At 36.9% G+C, this 18,632-nt stretch overlaps 1 protein-coding gene across 1 annotated transcript in view; it reads right to left on the bottom strand.

The window, feature by feature from the left end:
- USH2A (usherin) overlaps positions 1-18,632 on the bottom strand; it is a 392,565-nt gene that overhangs the window by 296,688 nt on the left and 77,245 nt on the right. Inside the window, exons 13-18 of the mRNA XM_075042640.1 lie at positions 17,941-18,124; positions 12,638-12,801; positions 8,417-8,575; positions 3,781-4,275; positions 1,761-2,033; positions 96-253 (exon numbers count right to left, since the gene is read on the bottom strand). Coding sequence (XP_074898741.1) covers positions 96-253; positions 1,761-2,033; positions 3,781-4,275; positions 8,417-8,575; positions 12,638-12,801; positions 17,941-18,124 — 1,433 coding nt within the window. The remainder of the gene's footprint in view (positions 1-95; positions 254-1,760; positions 2,034-3,780; positions 4,276-8,416; positions 8,576-12,637; positions 12,802-17,940; positions 18,125-18,632) is intronic.

Raw genomic sequence — 18,632 nt, 5'->3', positions numbered from 1 at the left:
CTCAGTAATACAACTTAAAACCCAAAAAGTAGTGTATAACATTACAGAGCACATAAGATAAACTGATAGGAAAAACTTAATGTAACTAACAATACCTGGGAAAATGGTGGCAAGAACCTTTGTTCTGTCATCAAACTGATGCTGTATCCCATCACTTTTCCTCTTGCTAAATTATCTTCAGGTTTTTCCCATGATACGTTGAGGGAATATGGTGAAAGAGGGAATACTGATGGAGATGGCATGAACACTGGGGCTGAAAAAAGATTAATATAACAACATTCATAAAATAAGTGAGCAATGTGTGTAATGCAAGCTTTCTCATTGTATTTGTAAAACACCATTTCAGACAGTCTTTTTTTTTTTTTTTCTTTTTTTTAACCTTATTTTCAAAGTCTAACTGGAATTTTCATATTATTTTGATATTACATAAGAAGTACCTCACCCATCATTCTCCTGTTTTCTACTCTGGCCATGAACACAGAATAAAACTCTGGCTATGTCTTCAAAGAAATACTAATCAACACTAAAGTCCTAACCTCTGTAGCAGGTAGGAAAGTACATACGAATGAAAAGGTCTTGAAGAAGAACTTCATGCAACCTGGGAAAAAACTGATAAAAGCAAAAAGTGTTCAATACTTCAGCATCTTAAAAGCAATTTTGTTTGCTAGGCCAGTTTGAAATTAACATGTCTCTCACTTCTTACAAAACAGTTCCCCTGTCTTCCATAGTAAATCTGTAAAAGGATTGTTTGCACTGCAGTTAAATCCCCACCTGATTACTCTGTAATAATAGCATACCAACTCATAGCACTTCTGCTACCTACAAACAACCACACTAATGGACCTCTTCCCAAATACAATTTAACACTTTTATAACATATAGTATTTAAGAACAGATAAGCACAAAGACTCATTTTGAAAGGGGAATTAGTTTAGCCTGCTGTTTTGCAGGAGCAAATGACTGAGGACATGATTTTCAAGCTAACAGCAAACAAAAGCATCAGGGATGTAACAGAGATGTTTAATTGCAAAACATAGGCTCTATCAGCCTAAAAAACTTAGATCTCTAATGAAAGCACTGAAATAAATAGCTGTTATTTCAAATAATATGTCAAGTGGCAAGCCCTTTTGAAAATCTGAACAGAAGGGTCATAATAAGAGGCACTGTGAACTGGTTAAACTTCTGAAAAAAGTGGTCCATATTATGACACTTGGCTTCCTTAAAAGCATATGAAAAGTTTCAAGCACTATACTCCTGAAAAGGTAACCCTCTCAAGTTCTTTAAAAAAACCTGCTTTCTGAACAGTCAATGTTCAGGAAAACTCATTAGAACCTCCTTTCTGTATATATGTACCTTCTTGGACGACATTGCTGATTCACGCCAACTGTTAAAACATTTGTGACAAAACCAATCTTTTTTCATGTTTTCTCCCTTTAAAGAACATATATATAACAACCAGGGAAACAGAGGAGAATTCAAACACTGCTTGGTAGATTTTTCAATCTTGTAGTTTGGAAATTTTAGTTTAATTGACAGGGATTATTTTCTTCAACAATATGATTTTATGGTGAAGAAAATGGGTTTTGCTTAACATGCTAAATTCTGAGATAATCTGACCTATCTTTAATTAGTTTAAAAATGAGAATGTGTCCCTACTTGAATCATCACTAGACACATTCTATTGAAAAAAAAAATTAAGAATGCATTCTAATTTAGTTTTTCCTTTCATTTGTATCAAACAAATTCAAACCAATACTTACCAGCCTCTCCTGTTTGTCCTGATATCCAGTCTGAAGATATGCTACCTGCCATGTTTACTGCTAGAACATAAAATTCATACTCTGTGAATGGCTCCAGATCAGTGACTGTGGTACTGGTCTGTGGTGGAGCCAGGGCATTTTCATTAGGAGACTCCATAAGTGGTTGAGGACTGAGCCATCCACTGCTTTGGAAAATACGAATTTCGGGAGGAAGAAAATTCCCAGCTGATTTAAATTTTTTTCTCATATAAAGTTCATATCTTATAATTATGCCTAGAGAAAAAAGCAAGCCAGAAGAATTAGTGCATTTAAATGATTTCTGGAGTTCTATTAAAATACCAACAGCAATATATTTAATGAGCTAAGAATCAATCAATCAATCAATATCATAGAAAATACGGCATTAGAAGTTTTCCTCATTTCTGCTACTTTCATCCAAATGCTCGCTTTGGTATTTCTTGCATTACACTGTTTATTTTTCCCTCCATGCAGTTTTGGGATTTGAAAACAAATGGCTGGATTACAGTATGAGTTCTACTACCCTCACTGGAAGATGGTATCCTAAAGTTCTGATCAAATGTTACTGGAAATTACTTCAGGCCTCTGACTTTCAAGGGGATATTTAAATGTTGGGGGGGGGAGGTATTGTTATTTTTCTTACGCAATAGGTAGGGAATTTTTGAGTGCAGTTTAATGCTAACCTTTTAGAACATACTACTGGATAGGAGATATGTGCGTGTGTCAGTTTTCCATCAACGTTAACCTATTACATACGTAGGAAGGTCTCATCACTTTGGAAAAAAAAAACAACCTTCAGTATTGTGTTATGAAGTGATACATGATCTAAGCTGGATCGTGGAAGCAGTTTAACTGTAAGAACAGACTGTAAGAGAGCTGACTGGAGATTCCCAAATGGAAAAGATGAAACATAGCAAAGCCAGGAGATAGTTAATTACCATATAATGTATATATTTGGGGCTGTATTCATGCCCAGAACTGGAGAGGTTGCTTGGGAGAAACAGCTTCTCTCTTTATCATTGGAAAGACCAGGAAATCTGACCAGACGTCAAAAGAAACATGAGAGTATTGCTTATATCTGCCTGTGCTGGCAATTACATGTATGTAATGGCTACAGAGTGAACTATGAAGAGTATATGCTACAGGTTGAGGGACAAGTGCTAACAGCAAATATCATGACCTGCATTGTAGGAACTGCCCCTCTAAATACATACAGGCACTCTTGTGCAGGCGTTCTTCCTGTCTAATCTGGTAATAGCTGGCAAATGAGACGTTCAAAGAGAAAGCTGAGCTCCCCATACACAGATGCCCATTTTGTGAGCAGATCAAAATACTTGTTTTCGCATGCACAAATACTTGTGCATGTAAGTGCAAGTTCACAAAACTCCATTGCACATACATTAGAAGATAAAGTGTTTACCAGTAAAATCTGTGGCATCACAAAAGTATCCTACAACAGCTGCTTTCTCAGCTTCAAAAACCTAAAATATTATTACGCAAGTTAGATCAGCAACTCTTGGCAATCGCCTAATCCCTAACAAAGTTATACTGGTAATAGAATTAGTTACTACACATGACGGATGGTTTTAAAAACAGACTTCTCTGTTAATTCTTAGATTTTTTTTCTTTCCATAACTGTTATCTGCTTATTTATTCTTTGTCAGGCAATATCCCCACATCTGTCTGAACTAGCCGATCTGGCAAATTAGGGAAAAATTAATTTTACTGTAAATGTTTAGTTATAAATGTGATTTTTTTGCTGCAGCAGATGCCGCTAAGGGCTAAAACCTGGACCTAACACATTCAGTTGGACTTCTGGACTCCAAAAGAACAAAACACAGACCCTGAGAATACGTTTGGTGGCAGACCGGCAAATTAAGACAATGCCTTACTTCATTCTCAGTTTATGTTGCATGGATAAGGATATTCTAACCAGATTTGAGAAAATGCTGCTTTTTCTTTGGAAAATCTTTGACTTCCAAAAGTAAATACAATGTCCTACCATTTGGTTTCTCAGGTGGTGACCATTCCACAGCCAGTTCTGTAGAGCTGATGGTTTCTATCATCGGTGGATGTAGCCCTTCTGGAGGGGCTTGTGCAGTAATTACTGTTACTGGCTGGCTCTTTAAGCAGCCTCCACTAGTACAAGCTTGCACAGAAAAAACATACTTTGTAAATGGAGTGAGATTCCAAATAATTGCTGAAGTTTTTAAGCCTTCATACTGACCACAAGACTGAAGATCAACCAAGCTAGTACATGTCAAAACGTATTTCTCTATGGGCCCAGAGTCATTGGAGAGGCTTGTCCAGTAAAGTAAAACAGAACGGTGACTAACAGGAAAGACAGGATTTAAATGCAAGCTTCCTGTAGGCGTCCCAGATTTTGTTCTGTATGTCACTGAGGCACTTCTTGTAAAACCATGAACATTGCTGGCTTTGACATAATAGGAATAGAAGGTATATGGAGATAACATGCTATCAGTGAAGGTCTGAACACCTAAAACAAACAGGTGAGAAGAAAATTGTATCAGTCTAACACATTAAAAATAATCTTAATTTGCATACTTAAAAAGGCTTTCCAGCCCTAATCCAAGCCATAATATATTTATGCCCATTTGCATGCTCTTCTTGAGATCATTATGAATGTTGTAACTTCTCAACATTTTTTTTAAACAGGAAAAAAAAACCCTCCCCTATTCTCTTCTTCCACTGCACACTGGCATCACTAGAAAAATATTTTTTTTCCACTGAATGTCTCCTAGTTCCTGCTTTAATTATGAACAAGATTAATACAATCATCTTCTTATTCCTCCTTGGCTTGGAAATAATTATTTCAAATGTAAATCAGCATCAATAATAGTGGATCTGATTTAGAAAAAAAACCCAAACCATTCTGTAAATTTTCACACCTTTGTTTTCGATTCATTTCATAGTGTAAGACCAAATATTTCATCTTTCTGTGCTTTCACTTCCCCATTTCTAAAATAGTGCTTAACAGTTCATTTGTAAAGCATTTGGTGTTGGATGAAAAGTGAAACAGAAGTGCAAATTATTAAAAAGGTATATCCAAAGCCTGTATTTACCTTTTTCACCCACTACTTGCCATTACTCTAGACAGCTTTTTAGCAGCAATGACTATGAATAGCTCCTGGGTATATCCCAGAAGCAGTCACACATCTTAGTCATCACAGCACAATATGAATTTATGTACAACCATACCACCATACATGGTTTTGCCTTAAGAAATAGTGAACATTGAGTAATATATTATATGTCAGAGCACAGACACTCTTAAACTTTTTTCAAAGCAAATGGAGAGGACACAGCTATTTCTAAGTCCCCTCTGTATGTCTGCACTGGCAAGCCAGCCCTCAGTACAACTTAAAGAAGACCACCACAAAATTATGAGTATTGCTAGATATTCAGCCTTTGACATTGTAGTACAAAAGCAGCAGTATCAGCCCAGTAATTGCCTACAGTGCTTCAACTACCTAGAGCAATCACAAACTTATCACTGGAGTCTAATAATAAGGAGCCTGGGTAATCTCATCTTCCTGCCTTTCAAACCCTGGTACTTCAGGCAACCCAGCAGCAGCAATGGTTATTGCGACATCCTTGTGCATTAGTAGTGAGCAGGCAAGCGATACGGCAGACTTCAGTCCTGACAGCAAGATTCAGCTCTTTATTCTTCAGCTTTCGGGTTAGCATGCCGTTCACAACTGTGGGTGCAAGTACTCCAGTGTACTGTAGAAATGTTAAGCCCTTTCTGAGCTGCATGGACACACCTGCCCTGTCTGAAGTGCTTCTGGGCACAAGAGTGGGTACCAAAGCCAATTTGATAAGTGTTAGACAAGACTCTTGGACAGGCTGGCAAGAATCCTTGGAGCAGGAGCATGACAACAAGTTGCTGTGAAGGACACTGGCAAGTAGGAACTTGCCATGTGTCCAGTTTCCAATTTTGTCTCCAGAGAAAAGAATGGCCACAGATACAACACGAGTCAGTGTGCTAGAAACTTGGGAGAGCTGCACTTTATGGGATGACAGGATCACTATCCTGTGGGTCTTCAACTCAAAAGAGCCACAGAGAAAAAAAAAAAAAGCATGCAAGAAAAAAAAAAAGAAAATAAGAAAAAAAAAAACACAGTGAGACTGCTATCATCAGCAGCAAGTACCACAAATCCTCATGAGATGACAAAACAGGAGTACCCCCTGAACTAGATTCTACAACCTCACCCCACCCCCCCAGAACCAAACCCTGCTCTAGAACCATATGCTGACCTGGAACCTGGTCTAGACCCATCAAGCAAGCCTGACTGTGATCTAGAACCAACCAGAGCTAGACCATGACCTAGAACCATTAAGCAAGCTAGAACCTGCTCTGGAACCAAGAAACTGCCCTGAAGCAACAAGCCAGCTAGAACATGATCTAGAACTGCCTCCCTGCCAAACCGCCAACTCCAGAACTCATACCTGCTCTACAAACCACCTCACCAATACCACCCTAGCTCTACAACCAACCAAGCCCCGAAACCCAGCCTCTGGAATGGACCGGGACCCTAGGGCCAACCCAGACCCTAGGGCCCCAGGTCTAATGTTGACAGCAAGCACGTTACTTTCCCCTTTTCAAGTACAGGGATCAGAAGAGGCAGGTCACCCAGAATGCTGATATTGTCTACTAGAAAAGTAACCAGCCCCATCTCAACATTACGAGAAAGTTCATTCAGTGTTGATGAACACCTGATCACCAGATAGCAACTTTATTGCAACAGGAATACAGGACAGATAAAATTGGATAATGCCAAATTGTAGAAGTTTCTACATTCCTCAGGTGAACAACTCCACCAAATATTTAGCTACATTTATAAATAATTAGAACCAACATGATTTGTAGTTATAATTATAAGTAACTTTTCCCATTTTTTCACATTTTAGAGTAAGTATTTCATTTTATCCTCAAGACAAGGATTAGTACCTTCTGAGCCTCTTGTTTCCCAGAGCAGTTAGGAAAACATTGTTTTAACTGGGCATTCTGCAATACTATCAGCCAGATCACCAGGCCAATTTAGATTATTATTCTTAATTTTCCTTGGGAAGTTCAATGTTTCTATAAAACTCTCATTTAGTCATAAGATAATGTTCATCCAGTTGCACTCTCGGGGCATTTCATAAGCATTACAAATTTCACACTATACTGAGAAGAAAGTAACATTACCAAAAGTTCTGACAGTGTTAACAACATGTTCTTGATAGTCAAACACCAGCAGATGATTTCACGTCATTAATTAGGGGGATGGCCAGGAAATCGTTTTTGCCAGGAAACACCTTTTGAAACCAATTCTATGTTTTTACAAAATATTTTTTTTTAAATAAAAACATGCTAATGTCTTGTTATCCAGCTGAATACATTCACAGTTTTTCACTGTCTACAAAGTATGTAGGTACAGTCATGAAATAACATCCTCAACAATCCACTCAGTTTCAAGTACATTACTAAGCACAAATTTATGACAACAAAGCTTCTCTTTTGAAATTAATGTATATTCTTACTAAAATTAGGCTTTTAAGCCAAATTAAGGAATTGGAGTATTTTCTATTAGCTCTCTAAACTTTTTTGTAATGTTTCTTTCTCTCCTCTCAATCACTTAATCCCATGCTTACATGGGGTCGCATATCTTTCCTCATGGTATGTACTGTGGAGTGTCCAAATTCACAGCATAAGCCACAGAGTCATCAACTGTAACACAGCAGCATGCACCAGAACATAAAAATGTCAGGAGCACTCCAAAAGGATCTGTGCTTCCACTGAACAATAGTCTTTTTTTTTTCCTCCAGGATACACGACAATAATTAGAAAGACTCAACTGCAAAATATTAATGCTGCATTTGTATGAAAATGCAACAAACTGAAGTTGCTAGAACAGAAATTACTCAGTGGCATTAAACCACACCCATCTTAACAAAATCACTTGTGTGCCACATATACATAAACCCAGTATCCAAATCCATCTCCTTTTCTTTGATAAGAGGATCAATAGGAGCACAAAATGGCCTTTCCAGCTAGGACAGAGTGTCGAGTCCTTGAGGACTGCCTTCTGAGGATCCCTTTGCAAGCCTCAACATGAGAGAAGTGGTGCTGCTAAAGGCAAACCAGGCACTACACTGATAGCTTAACAGAAGGTGCTAAAAGTTAGAGGCCACAAAAAGCTTTCCTAATCTGTTAACAGTTTAAAACAGGGAGGATGAAAAAAGGAGTTTAAGCACATTATGGTCTCTTCTATTCACCCTAGTTCTTTACCTGAGACTTTGCGTCTTTTAGATTTTGGAGCCTGTGTACATTTGCAGGGAATGCTTTTGATGAGTCAATTTTAAAGTTTTTCAGATTAAAAAGTAAAAAATTATCAGCCATTTTGGGTGACTCAGTTTGCCAGATTTTAGACTGGGATATTCATTTCTTTCAAGCAAAATTAATAACACAGAACAATAACTCACTAAAGGAAAATAGAATAATATATTCAAAATCACAGAGAATGATAATGACAGAAACAAGAAATGATTAAGAAAAATTGCATATATATATATATGTACACACACACACACAAACACAAAATCTTTGATGTCATCTTACTATAAATACTTACTGTAAGGGTGGTAGTCTTCAGTCTTATAAATTTCAGCCTCATCCCTATACAGCTGGTAAGTAAGCCTGTTAGAATTTGGAGAGTCAGGGGAACTCCATGAAAGACTGATAATAGAGGAATTGAGAACTTCTCCTGTAGGAGGAGGTTGCTGGAATGGAGCTAAAACATACACAAAAACAGAGGATGTAAAAATGAAGGTAATCAATAAACACACAAATTTAAATAAAAATGCAAAGTAACTGCTAAGTTTTCTGCAAAGAAAAACATGCAGTCACCCAGGCAAGACATTAATAGACTAAACTGATCCATCCAAATGCTCTCCAACAAAGCTTTTTATCCAAGTATATGAAACAAATTTGTACAGTTAAACAAGTGACAAATAAACTTAATCCCTCTTTCCCCCCTGAATTAAAGCAAGTACACCACAGTTTTCCAAACACTTTTTTTTTTTTTTAATTTACTTCAAGATCTCTATAAAATGGGAACATGTTTATCTGGTCACATTATTGAAGTCTATAGTTCAATTATAATTTATTTTTTCAGAGGATTCATTCCATTTTAGCATAGGCCAGGCATAACTTCCTCTAATAGAATAGAAATGGAAAGTCCAACTAACTACAAATTTTACTGAAGCGTTACAATAAGCCTACTTAATCAAATGACAAAAAACATAAAGGGGCAAATTTTGAAGGTTATTCAGGCAATTCACTTCCATTTGTTTCCAATGAAATTTAAATCAATGAGAGCGAGGTGTCTAACATTTTAAGAAATCAGCTTGAGATTCTTATTTACCAAAATACTACTCTGCTATCACCTCCATTAACTTTGGAAAATGTGCTACTTAATTGCACCAGTATCAATAAAGAGAACAAACCTGAAGTTCACAAGCCAAAAGTCTCACGTTTTCAGAAAGAGCAAAGTCCCTCCTATCTCTCTCTTGTAATTCAGCTGTATGACCATGGTCCTTTCTAAGATGATGGCTATTACTCAGAAATTAAACTTTATATGCATAGATACATGCAAATAAATATATACATACCTCTGCACATAAATGTATGGTTTTATGGTGGGACTTGATGATCTTCAAGGTCTTTTCGAACCTAAATGATTCTATGATTCTGTATTTATGATATTATTCAAGTCAGAGCATGAGTCCATATCCTGCTACAAGATATCCAGCCAGCTTGTTATACTAAGGAAAGCACAGCTCTCTGACCCTCAGTACACCCTGCATTAGCACGGAAAAAGACTGGTCTGTTTTGGCAGCTAGTAATTGCTACAGCTTGACTCAAAGGCAGACTGTGCCACTTCCCTACCCTCCTTACCAACAGAGGAGAAAACCAGGGGAGTGTGGATCTAGAGGAAAACATTTTGCTCCAGGAATAAGAATAGCTGAGGACAGTACAGAAATCAGCATTTGGAGTAAGCTACCTGGAGCTGGATCCAGAACTACCCGATAAGTTTTTCTGCCTTATAGTAAGCATTATAAGAAAATATCAACATTAGAAACATGTGGCTTTTCATTAATTTTTTTCTCCTTCTGTTGATCAACTATCATCATCTTCATTACATGGATATTTGCTTAATATATACAATTCACCAAAAGTTAATTACCAAAATCTTTTCAGCCAAGTTGCAGACAGGAAACAACACGAGGACCTCAGGCCACACAAGTGATAGATGTAGAGACTTACACCAACATCAGTGGGTCACATTACATAAGGGTTTTTAATAGAAATCTAAAATGTGAGTTGATGCTCGCTATTTAGAGTAAGGTAATGAAAAGCCCTGCTCCTACTGCAGTCTCTCAGCCAAGAAATAGCAGCAAATATTTCTAGAATTCATTGGATTGAACAGAACACATAATCATCTCCCATTAGAAAGCATAGGTTGTTTTCCTACCAGTCTAGAGGTTTTGAGTTCAGCTGAGTTACGAAGTGAATGCATGCTAAAGTGTCTACAGGAGTAAAGTTTGAGAATCAAAGGAAGTAAGTGCTCCTAAATCCCTTTGGCATTTTTTAAAGTTTCTCTCCATGTCATACATGCTCTACAAGACCTGAGCAATCATAGAAATTTACTGGCAAAACCTTCATTCTCCATTCTCAGTCTCCCACTATTGCATATTGCTCCCACATGTCTGCTGTTTTGCATTTTAGATGTGTAAAGCAAAGTACTATATCTCAAATTTTTTATGGAGCATCTAAGATACTGTTGGGCAGAAAAATTGAAAATAGGTCTTTTCCTTGAAGAATGTTAGTTGGACAGCGACAGCGACTTACGTTTGCTTCCCGTGGCAAAGACTTATAACCAGTAATGGTGTGTATCAACAATATACTGTTCTGCAATGAAAATAACCACAGATACCAAGCTAGGCAAAGCTCTGTATCTTGTGCAACAAGTTAAAATGTTTTGGTATGAATAACCAAAAGACTGCAATTGCTATATCATTTATGTCCAGAAGAGGACTCCGCTTGTCATTTAGAATACTGCCTGATGTATTTTTTTCTAACTAAAATCTATGATATTATTTATCTATGTCATATTATTATTAATCAATTTTATAGTTGAATTGCCATTGACCTTTATCCAATGTATATCCCAACATAAATAAGTAGGCTGGTTTATGTTTGTAAAGCACTTTGAAGATGAACAGCATCATAAAAGTGCCATGTATTATTATTATTATACATTCAGTTGAAACATCCTACATTTTTTAAAGAAACAACAAGCCAATCAACCATCTGCACAAGGAATATATACTATGCCTTCTACAGAAGAGTATGGGGAAAAAACAGAACAAAACTGTATCTAAACACTTCCAAACTTTGAGGAAAAAAATCATCTTTGGAAACAAATCAGTCTCTTCATTCTATCCCATGCATATTATTTGAAATTTAAACCTATTTACAATGAAATACAAACTGGAATCAAAGTGAGACCAGTCTGTCCTTGTAAACAAACTCTTTGTGCATGTACACCTCTGCTTGCAAATCTATAGTGTGCACATACCACAATGATGAATATCATACAAATACCTATACAGAATACACAAAGAAGTGTTTTGTTGAAGGTGGATGCAGAAACATACTCCAGAGATTACTTGGGAATATCTAACCCTGTAGTTGCACACAACATGGCTGCCTGAGCTAACTCTCACAGTAGGACCAGTGTAGCCATTAGTAATTAGGCTGTCAACAGAAATAAGCAATTAGTATCTGCAGAGTTCCTCATTCACTGGTTACATGACTTCCAAGACTGGGCTGTTAACTGTGTACAGCAGTAAGGTGTGTCACAAAAATGTAACATGACTTTTTCAGAATTGGCTGAGGTCCTTCCCACACAGTTTGGCATTGGATGGGATGATGTCCTCAAACCCGTTTCTGAACACTGACCTGAAGACAACTTGGAAATTTAATTTTCTTATTACATATATTTTTCCTCTCCTTCTTTAAAATTCCTGCCAGGTTAGAGACTGTGCACTGGTGAGCAAATCTGAACATTTAATTTTGACTAATCATGACAAAGACTGAAATTGTGACATCTCTTCATAACCAGACTCACTGCAAGGGCAGAAGTGCAGATGTTCCATTGCAATATGTTTCATTACAATTCATGATCTGACCCTCAACATAGCATTAGCCATGCCTCTCATAGGCCGATTTATGACTCTGTGTTACACCGCATCACATATTTTCCCAACCTGACTGAAAAAAAGCCCCAGGAGGAGAAAGGCAAAGCTACATTGCACCGAGGAGCAGATTTTGAATTAATCACGAGGAGCAGGTCTTCAACAGACCTTCCGTTCTTCAGACCTTCTGAAGGCAGGTCTCCTGCCTCCTGTCAATGGCAGGAAAGGCAGCTAGAAATCTGCAAGTTGTACAAATACTGCTGCATTCGTGTGACTAAGAGGTGAACTCTGCATTGGTCGCTACAAAGAATGTGGTGGGAAGTGCAAGGGAACGATGGGCCGTTACGTCTCCCCTAGGTTAGACTGCAAGTATAAAAGCTGTGTGTATGACACGAAGCACTCTGTACGTCTCTCTAGAAAACACTCCTAAGATACTCAGAATGAAAATCACCAAACTTCAGGGACCAGAAATAGGGGGCGGGCGGGGGGAGTCAAATCCAGTTTTAGTACTGCTGACCTAATTTAATACTCACTAAATCAATGAAAAAACATTAATTTGAGAGACATGCTTTTAAGACCTAACATCCACTTACTTTTACTGCAGCCAAATAGGTTGTGGACATCCAAATTACTAGCATCGGGAACACAGTTGTCACATTTCAAGCCAGTTACAAATTGTTTACAAACACACTGTCCAGTAACAAGATGACAAGTCCCACTAATGGCTCCTGCAGGATGACAATTACAGTGCTGACATCTATAAACAAAAACAAATCAAGGAAGTGATCAAAACACATTAACACTTCAGTTAAGCACAGTAGGGTTTTGTTTAAAAGATTCTTGGGTAACATAATTAAAAAATCATAAACAGTTCAGTAGCATGAGACACAGTGGAAAATCTATTAGCCTGATAAAAAAAAAGTAACTTACGAAAAAGGTGCCCATTATAAAAATAAACATTAACATCTCAGCGCCAGAATAATATTCTAATTTAGATAAAAACTGCTTAGAATTGAAGAGCTTTTATATATATTGATCCATACACAATAATGGATAAAAATGTTTGGTAATAACCACATCATGCACTCAGTCCTGCAACACTTACTCACACAACCATTCTTGCAGAGCTGTAGAGTTCAGTGATATGTATAACTGGTTTCATAGGTTTCTGCACAAAATATGCAACCTTCTAACTTACAGGAAACTAGGCTGTTGTTGAAAAAGAAATCAATTAATAATTTTTTGTCCACAAAGGCAACCTGGAGTTGAAGAAAAATAACACACTGTGAATAAAGGAGAATGAATGTAGACAAAAAATGGGAGAAAGAAAAAACTCAGATTAAAACAGTGAAAGGAAACAAAATAGCAGAAAAATTAATATTATAACAGAAAGCACGTTTTCTTAGCAGCCTGATGGACAAAATTGAAAATAACTAAAAAGAATATTTAATTAAATGTGTAAATTAAAGTTTTTTAATTAAAAAGAACAAAAAATTTAAAAGCATTGGTATCACACAAATGCCACATTTCAATTCTGTAAATTGCTCTAGCATCAGTAGACTAAGTTTAGGATTAATTTATGCTTTGGCTTTTGCATGTGAAACCTCTTGCGATCAACTTGTTTTTCACTTGATATACTATTTCCCCACTGACATTCACTTATAGCAGGGATACCAATGTCAGATTATGCAAATATTCAAAGACTCGGAACATCTCAGAAGTTATGCAAAGCAATTTTTTCCTTACTGCAAATAATGTTAAGCTACCCATTGCAATATAGACTGCCATTATTCGTCATAACAGAAAGTCAACAATGGCAAATAAAACTTTGTACTTTAGATTCTAATTTCACTATGTTTTAATCGCTGCAGGCTAAGAGTGTTGGACTGGGAGAAATGTGGGACGTACAGTACAGCTAAACATACTGGGAAATCTATACTTCGCACCACTTGCCCTGAGCTGGAAAAGTCCAATTCTCAGGCATAAGCAGCACCAGCCTTGAGGGAATCTTAAATTACTCCAGATGCCAGGTCCCAAGATGATGAAGCAGCAAAAAGACGTTGGAGAAGCCCAAGGGAGAGACAGCCATGCTATGTCCCCTTTGCTCTGCTAACCCTAAGACTAGACAAGAGTTGTTGATTTATATGTGGCTGATCTTCCCTTGGCCAGTTTCACCAGAGCCAACGAAACAGGTAGTGGTGCCTCTACACAAGTTACTTTGCCATTTTCCCAGTCATCACCATCACCTTGGTCCATCTCTTTCTATCTATACGAAGGCAGAAATAAAAGTGAGTTCAGTTCTGTTATAGGTATCGGTTTTTAAGGCAAGTGAGAGAGGAGGGGAGAGTGGAAACTGTTTTCACATTAGGACACTAAAATTCAGGTCAATAATCAGTGAAATAGACATTAAATGTGACAGATTTTTAAACAAGTTTAAGAAAACTCTTCACATACATTTTCTGCCCAGAGCTCTCTGTATTAGAGTTCCTTTACTCCACAGCAGCTCGTGCTGTGTGATCTCCTGGGTAATCATTCAACACCCTTAAAAAGGCTGATAAAAGCTAAAGCTGCAAAATAAGCTGCAAATTTGTTTTATGGACTAATATCCTTTTGGGAATAAATAAAATACATTCTCTCTTGGAAACCACTATACTGTAGTTTGCTCTCTTTTATAGTCAAGAGAAAAGGGCAATTTTTTCAAACTGTATTAAGTCTTTTCATCTGTAGACAGTACATCCAAATCCCCCTTCCAATAGAGGTTTTGTTTAGACTATTTAAATGTCATGACTGAAAAAACCAGTTTAGTTAGAAAAAAAATGAAGACAATTATTTGCTCAGTAAGACAATACTTTATTATTTCATAATTTCATTACATGATGATATTTAGTACATATTTAGTTGGGGGGGGTGGAGGTGTTAATAACAGTGTCTCAATAGAGAAACTGTAAAATACAAGCTTCTCTTACTGCTCCTGTATATTACTGCACCTCTTATGAATAAGGGTGCCCTGAGTATTCCAGTTTTCATTATCATTCACACATGAGACAATCAAACTCACATAACACATACAGTCACAGTAATAGTTTTCAGTGCCTGGCAGGGTGGTGCTGCTTCTTTCTGCTTGTTGCATTTTCTTCTAAGTATAAAAATAGTGTAGGCTGCCTACCTCCACCTATACTGAATTAGGTTCCAGATCCTGCAAATGACAGCACACATGTCATCATATTCTGTTCCACAGGATTACACATTATATTTGTGTAATCACATGCAAGATTTTCTGAAACTGCAGAACACTAGAATTGGCTTTGTTGTTATGCATAGTTCATGCTTTTCAGTTGGGATTGATACGGTCAGTTAAAGATTTTTAAAAAAATAACTCATTCTTTGAAACTTTTAATCATGTAAGAAATATTTTCAGCATTCTTGTTAAATGCTACTTCTTCAGGATACTCTAAGTCAAATATATTGAGTTTTATTAAAACAGAATTGTATATAATCAAGGAAAACAGACTTTAAAACATGGAAAGAGAAATGTCAGGCTAAGATGAATTGCAATATTGATTTTGTGAGGATAAATGGTTTTTGTAATATTAATATAGAGAAACCTTTATTACATTGACTCTCTAGGTGCAGTTAGAGCCTCTCCAGCAATCTGTTTAAAATCTTCATTTTTCATCCTTATGGGAAAACCTCACTTGCTAAATGGATTTCATAAACAGTAATCTGTCAAGATATATATATAGATAAACAATTTGTGATGTTCATTGACCAGTTCATTATAGTAAACAATACAGAGGTAAAGCATTTCAAATGTGTACCAATGCCCACAACCATTACAGATCTGTTCAGACCGCTGCAAACACCCAGTATTTCTAATTCTTTAATTGCCAAGGAAATTCTCCTGCTTCATAAGCTGAAATGCATTAAAAAAATATGGAGTTCCTGTTTTATCTCAAAAACATCACAGAATCAATCAGCCCACATATACATCCCTCAGAGTGGGAGAATTTTAAAGCCTCACAGTCTCTGTGTGTCACAACTCTTGCTTCTTTTCTGCTATTGTGCCAAGACAGATACGTCTTTGCCACTTCAGATAGCTCATATCCTTTTCATTCTGTAACCACAGAGTCCTTAAAAGACACTTGGAACAAGGATGGTTTAAATGACTTTGCAACTTTATAGAGAAAGAAAAAGCATATTACTCTTTTTAAGAAGATATTAACAGTTAAAGAAATGGATTAAAATAGATTAACAAATAAAGACTTGGATTATCATTTTCAGTGGATAAATGTTTCTGCCTGAGGAACAGAGGTACATTGCCCAAGAAGACGATAACCGAAAGGAAGCCAAGCATATGCAACACAAGTTAATCATGTTAATGTACTACCAGAGCAGTCTTCAATACTGTCATGAGGATTAAGTAGTATTAAGGCATTAAAGCCAACTCTGATTCAAATTCCAGAACTGTAAAAAACTTTCTATCTTTACAACAAGATCTGGATCTAGATAATTCTAGATTTTTTCACATTTTGAATTTCAAAAGACAGCTCAAAATGCAGGTAGTTGAAGGCCAATATCTACTTCAGGAAAGCTATTGCTTAACACAGACACAAACCTCTCCATCGCCTGCTAAAACCGGGGGGGGGGGGGCACAAATCTATTCCAAGTAACTAAAAAAAAAATTATTAATAATAAGGAAAATATATTTTAAAAGGAACTTTAATATTACACAGATTTTATTCCTTACCATTAGAAATGACAGGAAGTGAAAATAGGAAGTCCTTATTCCTACAGATTACTTTATGGCCATTAGCAGATGCCTCTGTGACCCACAACAGTAAAAAATAATTTTAAAAATCTCCTAATGAGTGACAGTAACATAAAAGTTAAAGTGAAAAATCTGCAGAATAATGTCAAATGTATGCAAGGCGACACTGATAATCACTGCCTAAAAGCATGTCTACCCCACACCAGCTGGGCAAAAGGAGCATGGGGAGGGGAATGTTGTACAGGTTTTGCTTCTGCCTGTGGGGTTTTTTTTAAAGGCAAAAATACTAAATATAACAAAACAATTTAACACCATCAGTCTGCATGAAGCTACAATAGCATTAGAGCTGTGCAATCTTTCTGGACAATATTTAAAAGGAAATTGAGATTGTGGGGATTAAGCAAGAAAGATGATCCTGGAAAAGAAAGATAGAGCAATAGTTGGAATAACAATGCACTACCTATAAATACATTTTCCCCCTTACATTCCAGGGAATATATCCATATAATTTTAGTGTACCTAGATGCCCCAGGCTACATTAGATAAACAATTTACCCTGTGGCACATAACTAAATGCTGAAAAAGAATACACTGCTTCAGAAAAACAGATTTTCAAGAGGAAAGGTGCTGTGCATATTTCTACTGCTGCTGCTAAAAGAAATTTGGAAAGACAGAGATATCTGTAATTTTTTACTTTTTTTTTTTTTTCCCTGCATTGAAATATCTTCCTGAGATCTTCAAAAGCATTCACTGGTTATAAGAATGGCACATTATGTGCATTTTAATAATCAATGATTAACACCTCAGAAACAAACACATCTTACTGAAGAAGAGGACACGTAAAGAAAACAATTACCAAATAGCTATAACATTAGATAGCATTAGCATTATACAGCTTTCATGTTGTTGCTACTTAAATCCGTGGCAAAACTTCTATCTCCTTCAGCTCGTGGGAGCACAGAGGGTTGTATGACGTACCACAGGTAAATCAGAGTGCACACGTGAAGTCAAAGAAGTATTAATGTAACCACAGTGCATCTTTTCATTGTCACTAAGTTTTCAAATGAGCTACTATGAGAAAAATGTAACGAGGAGGTTATAAGTGACCTGTAAAAAAGAAAGACTCACCTCCCTGTGACAGAGTCAAATCCAAAATAAAGTTCTTTGCAACGTTCACATGTCTGTCCTGTTACAGAGGCATCTTGGCAAATACATTGGCCAGTTAGTTTATCACAGATCTGATTCACTGAACCAGTTACGTGGCACAGGCATGGCAGACAGCCCGTGACACTCGATGGAGAAAAATAAAAACCTGGAAAAGAAAGCGTTTTTGAGAATAGACAATATACAAAAAAGTGAACACAGTAAGGTTATTAACAACTTGTGCATAACCGGGGATGAAACAACAGAACCAAAGCTTAGGTAACACACACGTCAACCCAAAGCAATATAGTCCTCCTGCAGAGCTGAGTATCTAAATCTTCTCATGGGCCCTTTGTAAAGCTATTATTCATCCTCCAGTTGCCAACTCTGATTCTTTATTCTCTCTGTTCAGACTTTATTTTAGACAGAGCAAATGCAAAATAGGGGGAGTACATTAATGTGTCTGCGGGGCAAGTAAAGATCCAAGGACATGAGAGGTAGTAATGAATGCACCACAAGCAGCAGAAACAAAAATAACACATGAGAATAGACATTTGTCCGTTCTTGTCTGGTATCTCATCTCTGACAATGGCCAGCTGCAAAACACAAGAAATGCACATATTTTCTTAAAGTCTCTCTCTCAACCAGTGGTTGGCTTAATCCTTGAAACATGATGA

This window comes from Buteo buteo, chromosome 12 (genome assembly GCF_964188355.1).
Source record: "Buteo buteo chromosome 12, bButBut1.hap1.1, whole genome shotgun sequence".
In the NCBI taxonomy this organism is placed as follows: domain Eukaryota; kingdom Metazoa; phylum Chordata; class Aves; order Accipitriformes; family Accipitridae; genus Buteo; species Buteo buteo.
The sequence above is the reverse complement of the archived record's forward strand: the minus strand, read 5'-3'. Positions and strand labels throughout refer to the sequence as shown.